The sequence below is a fragment of the Carcharhinus amblyrhynchos genome, chromosome 7 (assembly GCF_965287045.1).
Source record: "Carcharhinus amblyrhynchos chromosome 7, sCarAmb.v2.hapA, whole genome shotgun sequence".
NCBI lineage: Eukaryota > Metazoa > Chordata > Chondrichthyes > Carcharhiniformes > Carcharhinidae > Carcharhinus > Carcharhinus amblyrhynchos.
This window is the reverse complement of record NC_137330.1, coordinates 119863755-119876453: the sequence shown is the minus strand read 5'-3', so window position 1 is coordinate 119876453 and position 12699 is coordinate 119863755. Positions and strand designations below refer to the sequence as shown.

The following is a 12699-nucleotide window of genomic DNA, read 5'->3' as shown; positions in this document are numbered from 1 at the left end:
CTGTTCTTTGTTTGTCGAAACAGAGGCATGGCAGAGGGATTGAATTAATACTTTGCATCTGTCATTACCAAGGCAGAAGATGCTACCCAAGCCATGTTGAAAGAGGAAGTAGTTCAGACACCTGAAGGGTGTGAAATTGTTAGAGAAGAGCTACTGGACAGGCTGTCTGTAATCAAAGCTGATAAAGCACTCAACTGGAGTATCGCATCCAGCTCAAGGTGTTAAACCTTTAGAAAAATGTGAAGGCTTTAGAGAAAGTGCAGAAAAGATTCACATGAATGGTCACAGAGATAAGGAACTTCCATTGCATAGATAGTTGGAAATGTTGGAACTGCTTTTTTAGAGAAAGGCAGTTGTATGGAGATTTGAATGAGATATTCAAAATTGGGAAGGATTTGGACAGAGTAGATAGGGAGATTGCTGGAAGGACTGTGAACGGAAGGTCACAGCTTTAAAATAATCGTCAAAAGAAACAATGGTGACATGACTAAAATAGTTTCATGCAGTGAGCGATTAGGATCTGGAAAACATTTCCAGATAGCTTGATGAAGGTAGGTTTAATCAAGGCATTCAAGAGGGAATTGGATTGTTATCTGAAAAGGAAGGGCTACAGGAAGAAGGGGATAATGGGGGTGGCACCAGGAAAATTGCTCCTACTGTTAGTTTGGTCACTTTTATGTGAAGCTACACTAAAACGAATGGGCAGAACATTACATATTATAAACAGCAGTTTCTCAGAGGTAGGACGTGAACGTAGAATAGTACAGCACAGTACAGGCCCCTTGGCCCTCAGTGTTGTGCCAAGCTATATCCAAACCCAAGATCAACCCACTCCCTATCATTCTGGTGTGTTCCATGTGCCTATCCAATAAACACTTGAAAGTTCCTAAAGTGTTAGCGTTTATTAACAGGGGGTTGAGTTTCAGACACGAAGCACTTAATAAATCCAATTATTGTAATGCTGGCAGCCTGCTGGTTTCTCACCCCAGTGGCCAGGTAGGAGTCCAGAGGGCACAGCAGAGCCTGATCCATGTTTTCTCCTGTGGTCTCCTGTGTACTTTCCAGCAAGAAACAAGTAGGAGGACTGGATCCCTGAATACTTAGCTTTCCCAACCCAGTGATGTTGAGGCCAAATGAAGCCCAGGCTGAGACTGATCAATTTACACAGACTCAGAATCAAATTAATCTATCATTCTTTTCCTCCAGGCTTGATCTCACTTTCTTGAATTTACAGATTCCGCCCCCCACCCCCGCCATTGTTTGTTTCCCCTGCAGTCCATTCTCCCTTTGTAAATGAGTTGACCTTTACTGCACCCTTTCCAGTGCACTAACAGTCTGTCTTGATGCAGTAGGCACAGTTGTCCACTTCATTTTGAACAGCTTTGTTTCTAGACTGTAATGTTTACAGTATGTGAGACTGCCGCAGGTTACCCAGATCATTCACTTTAAGTGTAAAAAAGGCATGTGCAGTATCTCATCGTATACTCTTTGCCTTGTCCATGGAGCAGTCACAGAATTCCAAGAGCACTGACACTGCTTTGCTTGGTTTTGTTCAATAGAGTCTACGCAGACCGTTCAGGCACTTCAGTATTCAACTGTAGATGGTCCAGTAACTGCCAGCAGAGAACTAGAAATTAAAAATTTGAAAGAGGAGGTGGAAAAATTGAAACAACAAGCATTAGGTAATGTATTCAATTTTATGTTGCTATTCACACCAGTTTACTGTGTTGGGATAATTATGTTGTTGTTCAAACCATGTGAATATTCTGAAGGTGCAATGTATAATTTCAGAACGAAGATTTTTTTTTAAATGCGTTTTGATCTGTCTGTAAAGGTGGTGGGAGTTGAATGTGTAGTAACTTTCCAAAGGGAATTTGGTAAATATTTGAATTGAAATTCATGCAACTAAACTTTGAAGATACCCAATGACCCGGCCTCCATTGCTGTGTAGGGCAGAGAATTCCAAAGGTAAACAACCCTCTGAGAAAATAAATCCCTCCTTATCACCATTTTAAATGGGAGACCCCTTATTTTTAAACTACACCTCCTAGTTCTAGATTTCCCAACATTCATCTTAGCATCAACCCTTGTTAAGCCCCTTCAGAATTGCTCTGACAAAGGGTCATCCTGATTCGAAACATTGACTCTATTCTCTTTCCACAGATGCTGTCAGACCTGCTGAGATTTTCCAGTCTTTTCTGTTTTGGCATTGTAAACCATATTCTATCTACAGTAAATCTTTCAAAGACTGCCTGGTCATGTAAACAGTTGCAGTTGTTTGTTCTAAAGCAATTGTCCCCTAAACAAGATTTCCTGTACTGACTTTTTGCAACATCTTTGAAAAACAGGCTCTATCAACTGTTACCTTTCTGTATTGTAGGTAATGCATTAGAAAGGTAGAGCAGAAGTAGAGGCTCAGAGTGCAGGGAAGACCTGGAAGGCAAAAATGGCCAATAGGGAGGGAGAAGACAGAAAACCTCTGAGAGTTAAATACCATGAACTCTTACAGCAGCTGGAGTGTTTGAAAAAATATTACTTGTCCTCTTTGCCCATTTCCCCAATTAGTATAATCCTAGCTTTTAGAATCTCTCGTTGTACTAATACCATCTCATCATAGATAGTGACTGCTATGCATGAGATTGGGAGAGGGGAAAGATGAAAACTTATGTGCCAGAAGTGACACTGCTGCCAAAGAAGGAATAGTTATTACAAGGAGGTGTTCCAGCTGCAAGAGGACAAGGGAAAAGGAAAAATTCAAAGGAAGATCCAAAGTTATAGAAGAGAAAAGTGGATGGGGGTCAACATGAATTGAAAACAGAACAAGTCTATGGAAAATTAGCCTGGTGGATTCAGACAGGGAGAAATGGCCATGGAGTTGGAAGGTGAAAGCATGTTCGGAAGAGGGGAAGGAAAAAGTTGGAAGCTGGTAACTGGAGAGGGTGAAAGTGTTGAGATTGAACCTTTTCAGGAGAGTAAAATTTTGAAAGAGAGGAGTAGGGCAAGAGGAGAGTTGATGTTCAGTGGACTTCAGCCTTGTAGAAACTGGGTGTGGGGGCAGTAGACAGACGCTGTGAAGATTGTCTGATGAGGATGGATCTATGGAGGAAGCTGTTACATATTGAGCTTCAGAGTTGGGATGTACCTGCTTTTCAGCATTAGAAGACCTGGCCATGGAGCGGGAGAAATGATATTGTTTCAATTGGCTAGCCACATCTGACAGTGAATGACCAGCTAACTGCTCATTCGAGCTTTGTACCACTTAGATTGGAAACCTTTTTTTGTGATTACTGTGACTGATGAGCGAGTCGGAGCAAATAGTCTGATTTTACACTTACGAATAACAGGCACGTTTGGTTTGTCAGCCCAGATTGTAAGCTGAAGTGTTGAGCTCCGTAACAAAAGGTGAGAATGGTACAAATAATCCATTTATCAGTTAATTACAGAATGGGTTATCACACACTTGCATACATAAGCCAAAGTAGGTTTGTGTTTCTTGCTGTCGTAGGTGATTTTAATTGAAACATAAAAGCTACAGAGACCCAAGTCTGAGACTGTTGAACTCTGCTGTCTCACTGACTGACCATCCAGCTGCACATTTCATTTCTGCATTCTGTTGCTGTGAATGTTACTGAAGCTTCCAGTATAACTGAAAATTCATACAGTTTTTTTGTGTGTCCTGTTTGAATGATTTATAGCTTAATGTTTCTCAGCTGTGCAGTGCCCTAGAATCAATAGAAAGAGTTTCCCAGCGCACGAAAAGCCTGTAGAGTGGACAACCCTCAGAGACAGCAATTGCTTTGTTTTCTCACTGGTGAAACACATAAATACCTTACTTTTGAGAGCTATTGCTCTTGCACACTTGAAACGGAGCAAAGATTGGCGAAGATAAATGTAGGTTCCTTACAGTCAGAAACAGGGGAATTTATAATGGGAACAAAGAAGTGGCCGACCAACTGAATACATACTTTGGTCTTCACAAAGGAGGACACAAATAATATATCAGAAATGTTACAGAACACAGAGTTTAGTGAGAGCAAGGATCTGAAGAAATTCAGCATTTGTAGAGAAATGGTGTTGAGGAAATTGATAAAATTGAAGGCTGATAAATCCCCAGGGTCTGAAAATCTACATCCCAGAGTACTTAAGTAGCCCTAGAACTGGTGGAGGCATTGGTGGCCATCTTCCAAGATTCAGTAGACTGTAGAACGGTTCCTGCAGATTGAAGAGTAGCTAATGTAACCCCACTATTTAAAAAGGGAGGTAAAGAGAAGACGGAGTTATAGACCAGTCAGCCTGACGTTGGTAGTGGGGAAAATTGCAGATTCAATTATCAAAGATTTTATAGCAAGGTACTTAGTAAACAGTGGTAGAATTCTTCAAGGATGTAACTAGTAGAGTTGATGAGGGGGAGCCAGTGGATGTGGTTTATTTGGACTTTCAGAAAGATTTCAACAAAGTCCCACTTAAGAGATTAGCGTGTAAAATTAAAGTGCATGGGATTGGGTGTAGTAGATTGAGATCAATAGAAAACTGGTTGGCAGAGAGGAAACAAAGAGTTGGAATAAACAGGTTATTTTTTGCATGGCGGGCAGTGATTAGTTGGTTACCACATAAATCAATGCTGGGTCCCAGTTATTCACAATATACATTAATGATTTAGATGAGGGAATTAAATGTAATATTTCCAAATTTGCAGTGACACAAAGCTGGGAGGGAGGGTGATTGTGACGAGGATGCCGAGATCCTTCAGTGTGATTTGGACAGGCTGAGTGAGTGAGCAAATGTATGGCAGATGCAATATAATGTAGATAACTGTGAGGTTACCTACTTCGGTAACAAAAACAGGAAGACATTATGATCTGAATGGCTATAAAGTTTAAAGTTTATTTATTAGTGTCACAAGTAGGTATATATTAACACTGCAATTAAGTTACTGTGAAAATCCCCTAGTCGTCACACTCCGGTGCCTGTTCAGGTCAATGCACCTAAGCAGCACATCTTTCTGACTGGGAGGAAACTGGAGCATCGGGAAGAAACCCACACAGACGTGGGAATAACATGCACATTCTGCACTGACAGTGACCTGAGCTGGGAATTGAACCTGCGTCTTTAGCACTGTGAGGCAGCAGTACTAACCCTGTGCCACCGTGCTGCCCACAAATTAAGAAAGGAGCATGTGCAACAAGACCTGGGTGTCCTTGTTCACCAGTCACTGAAAATAAGCGCACAGGTAGTAAAAAAGGCAAATGGTATGTTGGCCTTCATAGTGAGAGGATTCAACTACAGGAGCAGGGATGTCTTGTTATACAGGGCCTTGGAGCAGCCACATCAGGAATATTGTGTGCAGTTTTGATCACCTTATCTGGGAAAGAACGTTCTTTCTCTAGATGGAGTGCAGAGTTGGTTTACCATACTGATCCCTGGGATGGTGGAACTGACTTATGAAGCGAGTTTGAGTCGGTTAGGAATATATTCGCTGGAGTTCAGAAGAGTATGGAGGGATATCATTGAAAGCTTTAAAATTCTAACAGCACTAAATAGGGCAGATGTAGGAAGGATGTTCTCGATGGTGGGGGTGTCCAGGACCAGAGGTGTTGGTCTAAGGATATGGGGTAAACCATTTAAGACTGAGGTGAGGAGACATTTCTTCATCAGAGAGTTGTGAGCCTATGTTATTTACCACCAAAGAAAATAGCTGAGGCCAAAACATTGTATATTTTCAAAAAGGGGTTAGATATAGCTCTTTTGGGTGAAGGATCAAATGATATGAGGGAAAGTGGAGCATGCTCAAAGGCTTAATGGCCAATCCTGTTTCTGTTTTCTATATTTTTATATCGCACTATCATGGGAAATGGGTTGGGGCATCTGCCATGTGACACCACATTGAGAGCTTCCAGTTCATTTCTCAGTTTGCATGAAAGCATTTGAGTTGCTACAGTTGGCCTCAGTTCCCATGGATTCTGGAGGGAAGGAAACACAGCAGTGTTCCCTGCAGTAAGTGTGCATGGGTGTGAGACGAGAATTGAGCTTCACTGTGATGCCTACCCTCTGTTGAAGCTGTTATGTGAATGGTGACTTGGATGATGTACTGGAGTGCTGCCAATATTGTGGAACCTGAGACTACAGTAAATCTGCTGATACATCCCAGCAGCTATCACTATCACCAGAGAAGGAAGGGGATAGTCCAGACTAATGCAAAAGCTGCAGTAGTTTCTTATTATTACAAAGAACAAAGAACAACCCAGCACGGGAAACAGGCCCTTCGGCCCAACAAGCCCGCGCCGCCGCATCACCCTACACCTATTCTACCCTGCGTGTCTACGAATAGAACCCCTGACTTAGCCAGATTCAGGGGAGAATAGTGTCAATTTGGTAAAACCAATCAGCCTAACAGCACATCTTTGGGGTGTGGGAGGAAACCGGAGCGCCCGGAGGAAACCCACGCATCCACAGGGAGAATGCACAAACTCCCACAGACACAGGCCCAAATCCATGTATCTGCACAGCTAGCAGTACTAGTCACCGAGCTGTTGCGGCGCCCGTCTACCGGTCCAGGATCAAGCACACACACCGACACGAAGTACTAGGCCACTCCCGGAACCTCCAAGAGTAGCCCACGCACGACCCACCGTGTGCATGCCCCTCGTTTGGCAACGAGGTGGACCTCCACCTGCGGAATAAAAGACAAAAACGTTAATCACAAGCCTGCCTTTCCGGTGTCTCCCGAGGTTCTAACCCTTATTTAATAACCCCTACCATAACCCTCCATCCTCGTTTCACTCATGTGCCTATCTGACTGAACCTTAAACGAGTCCAACGTTCCCGCCTCCACCACCCTACTCGGTAGCGCGTTCCATACCCCCACAACTCTCTGCGTAAAGAACCTTCCTGTCATATCCAAATTATACCTCTTCCCCCTCACCCTTAAATCATGTCCTCTTGTATTTGTAACCAATCTAGGGAGCAGTCTCTCACTATTGACTCTGTCTATTCCCTTCAGTATCTTATATACCTCTATCATGTCCCCCCTCAATCTCCGTCTTTCCAAGGAGAACAGTCCCAGTTTCTCCAACCTTTCCTCGTAACCCAGCCCCTCCATGCCAGGCAACATCCTGGTAAACCTCCTCTGCACCCTTTCCAGAGCCTCCACGTCCTTCCGGTAGTAAGGTGACCAGAACTGGACGCAGTACTCCAAATGCGGTCTAACCAACGTTCTATACAACTGAAGCATTAGACGGCAGCTTTTAAACTCTATACCCCTTCCTATAAAGGCTAGCATTCCATAAGCCTTCCTGACAACATTCTCCACTTGTGTCGCAACCTTCATGGATTTGTGAACCTGCACTCCCAGGTCCCTCTGTGTTTCTATACTCCTAATTTGTCTACCTTTAATCACATAGCTCCTCTCTACATTATTCCTTCCAAAATGCATCACCTCGCATTTGTCAGGATTAAATTCCATCTGCCACCTATCTGCCCAATGCACCAACCTATCTATATCCTGTTGTATCACCTCACAATCCACTTCGGTACCCGCCAACCCTGCCATCTTGGTGTCATCAGCAAACTTGCTGACCACACCACCTACGCTCTCTTCCAAGTCATTTATGTAGACTACAAAGAGGAGAGGTCCCAGTACTGAGCCCTGTGGCACACCACTGGTCACTGGCCTCCAGCCGGACAAAGTCCCCTCCACAACTACCCTCTGTCTCCTATTACCCAGCCAGTTCTCAATCCACCTAGCTACTTGACCTTGTATCCCATGCGCCTTAACCTTTTCTACCAGCCTACCATGAGGGACTTTGTCAAACGCCTTACTGAAATCCATATAGATGACATCAACGGCTCTCCCATCGTCAACCGTTTTTGTCACCTCCTCAAAGAATTCCACCAGATTCGTAAGGCAAGACCTCCCTCTAACAAAGCCATGTTGCGTATCCCCAATCAGACCGCAACGCTCCAAATGCTCATACATCCTACCCCTAAGTACTTTTTCCATTAATTTCCCTACCACCGATGTCAAACTCACCGGCCTATAATTTCCAGGGTTATCCCTGCTACCTTTTTTGAACAGCGGTACCACATTTGCTACCCTCCAGTCTTCTGGGACCTCACCTGTGTCCAAAGAAGAGACAAAGATTTGCGCCAGAGGCCCAGCAATTTCATCTTTCACCTCCCTAAGCAGCCTGGGATAAATACCATCAGGCCCCGGAGCTTTATCCGTCCTTACGCTACCTAAAAGCCCTAGCACTTCCTCCCTCGTAATAGATATTTCCTGCAGCTGATCCTCAGCTCCCTCTAACAGACCGCACGATTCCGAACCCCTCTCCTTCGTGAATACCGACGCAAAGTATTCATTCAGGAGCTCCCCCATTCCCTCTGACTCAATACATATCTCCCCACTTTTGTCCCTAAGAGGACCATTTTCCCTCTAACTACTCTCTTGCTCCTAATATAGGAATAAAATGCCTTCGGATTTTCCTTAATCCTACCAGCCAAAGCCATTTCATGCCCTCTCTTCGCCCTTCTAATTCCCCTTTTTAGCTCCCTCCTACTCTCTCTATATTCCTCCAGCGCACTCTCCGTACCCAGTCGTTTCGACCTAACATACGCCTCCCTCTTCTTCCTGACCAAGTCTTCAATACCCCCTGTAATCCACGGCTCTCTAATCCTACCTTTCCCATCCTTCCGCTTAACCGGAACATACCTCCCCTGCAACCATTTCATTTTGCCCTTAAAAGCCTCCCACTTGCCAACCGTGGACTTGCCAGCTAACAGTCCCTCCCAATCAGTGTCCTGCAGCTCCCTCCTAATCCTGCCATAGTTCGCCTTTCCCCAGTTCAGCACGCTCCCGTTCGGCCGGCACTCGTCCCTTTCCATTTTTATCCTAAAGTAGACGGACTTGTGGTCACTATTAGCCACATGTTCGCCTACCTCTACCTCTCCCACCTGCCCCGGCTCATTACCCAACACTAAATCCAGTATAGCCCCTCCCCTAGTCGGACTAGTTACATACTGTTCTAGAGACCCTTCCAAAACACATTTCACAAACTCCTCTCCCTCCATACCCCCAGCTCTAGGCCCCCTCCAATTCACTCCAGGAAGATTAAAGTCACCCACTACAACCACCCTATTCTTCCTGCACCTATCCAAAATACCCCTGCAAATGCCTTCCTCCACCGACCTCGGGCTGTTGGGTGGCCTATAATACACCCCTAGCAACGTAATCTCTCCCTTTTTATTCCTCAACTCCACCCACAGTGACTCAATCCCTATCTCTTCTATATTGTCCTCCCTCTGCACTACTGTGATGCTTTCCTTGACTAACAGTGCCACCCCTCCTCCTCTCTTCAACCCTCCTCTGTCACACCTAAAACACTTGTACCCAGGAACATTCAGCTGCCAGTCCTGCCCTTCCCTTAACCATGTCTCTGTTACAGCCACCACATCTAACTGCCTCACAAACATCAAGGCCCTAAGCTCATCGGTTTTCCCTACCACACTCCTAGCATTGAAACAGACACAGTTCAACCCACAAGTGTCCCTCGGAACCTCCTTCTCCCTGATACTTTTCCTTTCACCCGACTCTCTCCCAGCCACCTCCCCACCCCCCCTCCATATTAGTTTAAACCCTTCATAAACACCCCAGCTAACCTCCCCGCTCAGACATTAGTTCCCCTCCCGTTCAAATTCTCCCCACCCCTCCTGTACAATTGCCCTTCTCTCCTAAACACCTCCCAGTGATCCACAAAAGTAAAGCCCTCTACCCTACACCAATCCCTCAACCATGCATTCAGCTGCATGATCTCGTCATTCTTTGCCCTGCTGGTACTGGGCAACAACCCAGAGAGTGCCACCCTTGGTCCTACTCTTTAGTTTGGCCCCCAACTCCCTAAATTGCCTACGGACCTCTACCCTACTCCTCCTTCCTATGTCCCCCTCCCCTACATGTACTATGACCTCAGCCTGTGCCCCCTCCCCTTTCAAAATTCCCTCTACCCTGTCCGTTACATCCTTGACCCCTGCTCCAGGGAGGCAGACCACCATCCTGGAGTCACGCCTCTGTCCACAGAACCTCCTATCGATACCTCTGACCCTCCCGTCCCCTACCACTATCACCTTGCCAGTCCCCTTCTGTCCCTCTAAGTCAGTCTCCCCCTCCTGCCTATCTTTCTGTGCCCCTGTCGACGAACCATGGGGGGCCTCTGGGGAGGCCGGGGGACCCTGACTACTCTTCTTCTTCCTCTTTCCCCTCCTAACAGTCGTCCATCCTCCCTTCTCTTCAGCCCTTGAGACCTCCTCCTGCTCATGGTTCCCAGCCATTATCTCCTCGTTCTCCCTGACTAGAAACGCATCTTCCAGCCGCCCCTCGAGTTGCCTGACCCGGGCCCTCAAGTGCTGCAGTTCTAAACATTTACTGCAGATGTGTACCTTGGGGACACGTGACACCACCAGGAACTCCCACATGTGGCACCTGACACAACTTACATTCCTCCCTATATTCCCTACCATGTCCCAACCTCCTGTAAGTGCCCAAAGGTAGAAATCTGTCACTCACCTTCTCTAAGCCTACTCTCTCCTAAGCCCAGCGAGCCAAAGCCCTTCTCACTCAGTTCCCACTCACTCCGCTGCCCGCTCCCGACGCTGCCCGCTCTATGCTGCTACCCCTTTTTTATACCCCCCGCTCCCCCTTAACGACAATCCCCTGGCCTAACTTCCGGTACGGAAGTAAACTACACTCTAACAAGCCCCGAGAACCGGAAGTACAGAAAAAAAGCGGTTTTTTACTTTAAATCAGTCACTCACCACAGCCACAGCCACCAGGTTCAATGCTCCGGAGAACAAGTATTATTAGAGTAAAAACAAGTTTAACGTGAAATAGGTTATTCCCTAATGGAGGCTTCCAGCACTGAGTGGATTTTGTTTCAGGCAAATCGCAAATCTAACCCGAAATAACGGGTTTGGGAAATTGCAGCAAAAATTCTAGGTACACAAAGGCAAGAGTCCCATCTCCAATTATTGTTGAGCTTGTTTTAGTTGGTGCAGTGTGTCTGGCCAGCTTCAATCTTGTGTGTACAACTGCACAACTAGAAAAGTTCCTTGGCAGTGCCAAATTGAAGACCAACATCAGTATATAAGAACATAAGAAATAGGAGCAGAAATAGGCCTTCGAGCCTGCCCCGCCATTCAGTAAGATCATGGCTGATCTGAAGTGGATCAGTTCCACTTTCCCACTTACTCCCCATAACCCTTAATTCCCATGTCTGTCAAAAACCTATCTACCCGTGACTTAAATATATTTAGCGAGGTAGCCTCCACCACTTCAACGGGCAGAGAATTCCAGAGATTCGCCACCCTTTGAGTGAAGAAGTTCCTCCTCAACTCCGATCTAAACTGCACCCCCCCCTTATCTTGAGGCTGTGCCCTCTAGTCCTGCTATCCTTTCTAAGCAGGAAGAATCTCTCTACCTCTACCCTATCCATCCCCTTCGTTGTCTTATACATATCTATAAGACCCACCCTCATCCTTCTAAACTCCAACGAGTACAGACCCACTCTATTTAGTCTCTCTTCATAGTCCAACCCCCTCATCTCCAGTATCAGCCTAGTGAACCTCCTCTGCACTCCCTCCAAGGCCAAAATATCCTTGCGCAAGTGCGGCGACCAAAACTGCGCACAGTACTCCAGCTGCGGCCTCACCAGTGCCCTTTACAGTTGCAGCAAGACCCCCCTACTTTTATATTCTATCCCCCTCGCTGTAAAGGCCAGCATCCCATTTGCATACCGTCAGTACAATTCATGTCTCATTGCAGTCAGACCTTGAGACTTTTATTGTGCCACAATGTTGGCTGTATGTGCTTGTGGGACTTTGTTGAGGTGTTTAAAGTTATCTGATGCTATCTATGGCCTATGTGTGCTTGTAGAGGAAATGTGGAGGAACTCTGACATAGTTAGCTAGGATTGTCATTGCTAGCCTCAAGGAATTACAACTGGGAAAAACCACAAGAATATTCATGGTTCAGACCATCAAAGAATTTCAGTGGAGAGCTTGATGGATGGATTATTGTCCTTGGAAATGCTTCTGTATGTGCCACATTTGGATCAAGCAGCAATGTAAAATTTGATCAATTTGATGTTGCAGAGGGATATTTGTTGTCCAGTTTTAATTTATTTCATAAAAGAATCAAATCTGGACTTCTATGCCTTTTGCACACTAAAATGTTAGCACACTAAATTTCAATTCCACATTACGTCAGGCAATAACATTCGGAGTTTCTTTCACCTTCGCCCTACTTCTCTTCAGCCTGCTTTCCATTAAGCCCCCAGTCTCCGAGAGAACTGAGCAGAATTCTTCAGAATGAGAGAACCCAGAATGAAATGTGAAAAATTTGACTGTAATCGCAGCCTGCTGACCCTTGTCCTCTGCATTTTTAGTCTGAGCAATTTGGAAGGCACTTGTACAAAAGAGGGGGAACTGCAGAGGAGGGAGCGGTGAGGAAATCATTCAGTCTGCGGCAGTGCATTTCACTGACATTAAGCATTGGGGAACTGTGTACTTATGACAAATCAACATGAGAGAAAGAAAGGGACATTATTATCAGAGGTTCAGTGCTATTGTCGGCAAATTCTGAATGAAAACTGCTTTTCTTTAAAAAAAAAATTGGCTCAGTTTGTCAGGCATTTCATTCTTAAATCCTAC

At 45.4% G+C, this 12699-nt stretch overlaps 1 protein-coding gene across 9 annotated transcripts in view; it reads left to right on the top strand.

Moving 5' to 3' along the window:
• LOC145345245 (serine/threonine-protein kinase MRCK alpha-like) overlaps positions 1–12699 on the top strand; it is a 545867-nt gene that overhangs the window by 363216 nt on the left and 169952 nt on the right. For all 9 annotated transcript variants that reach the window (XM_080193034.1, XM_080193032.1, XM_080193031.1 and 6 more), the window contains exon 11: positions 1560–1682. In XM_080193034.1, coding sequence (XP_080049160.1) covers positions 1560–1682 — 123 coding nt within the window. The remainder of the gene's footprint in view (positions 1–1559; positions 1683–12699) is intronic.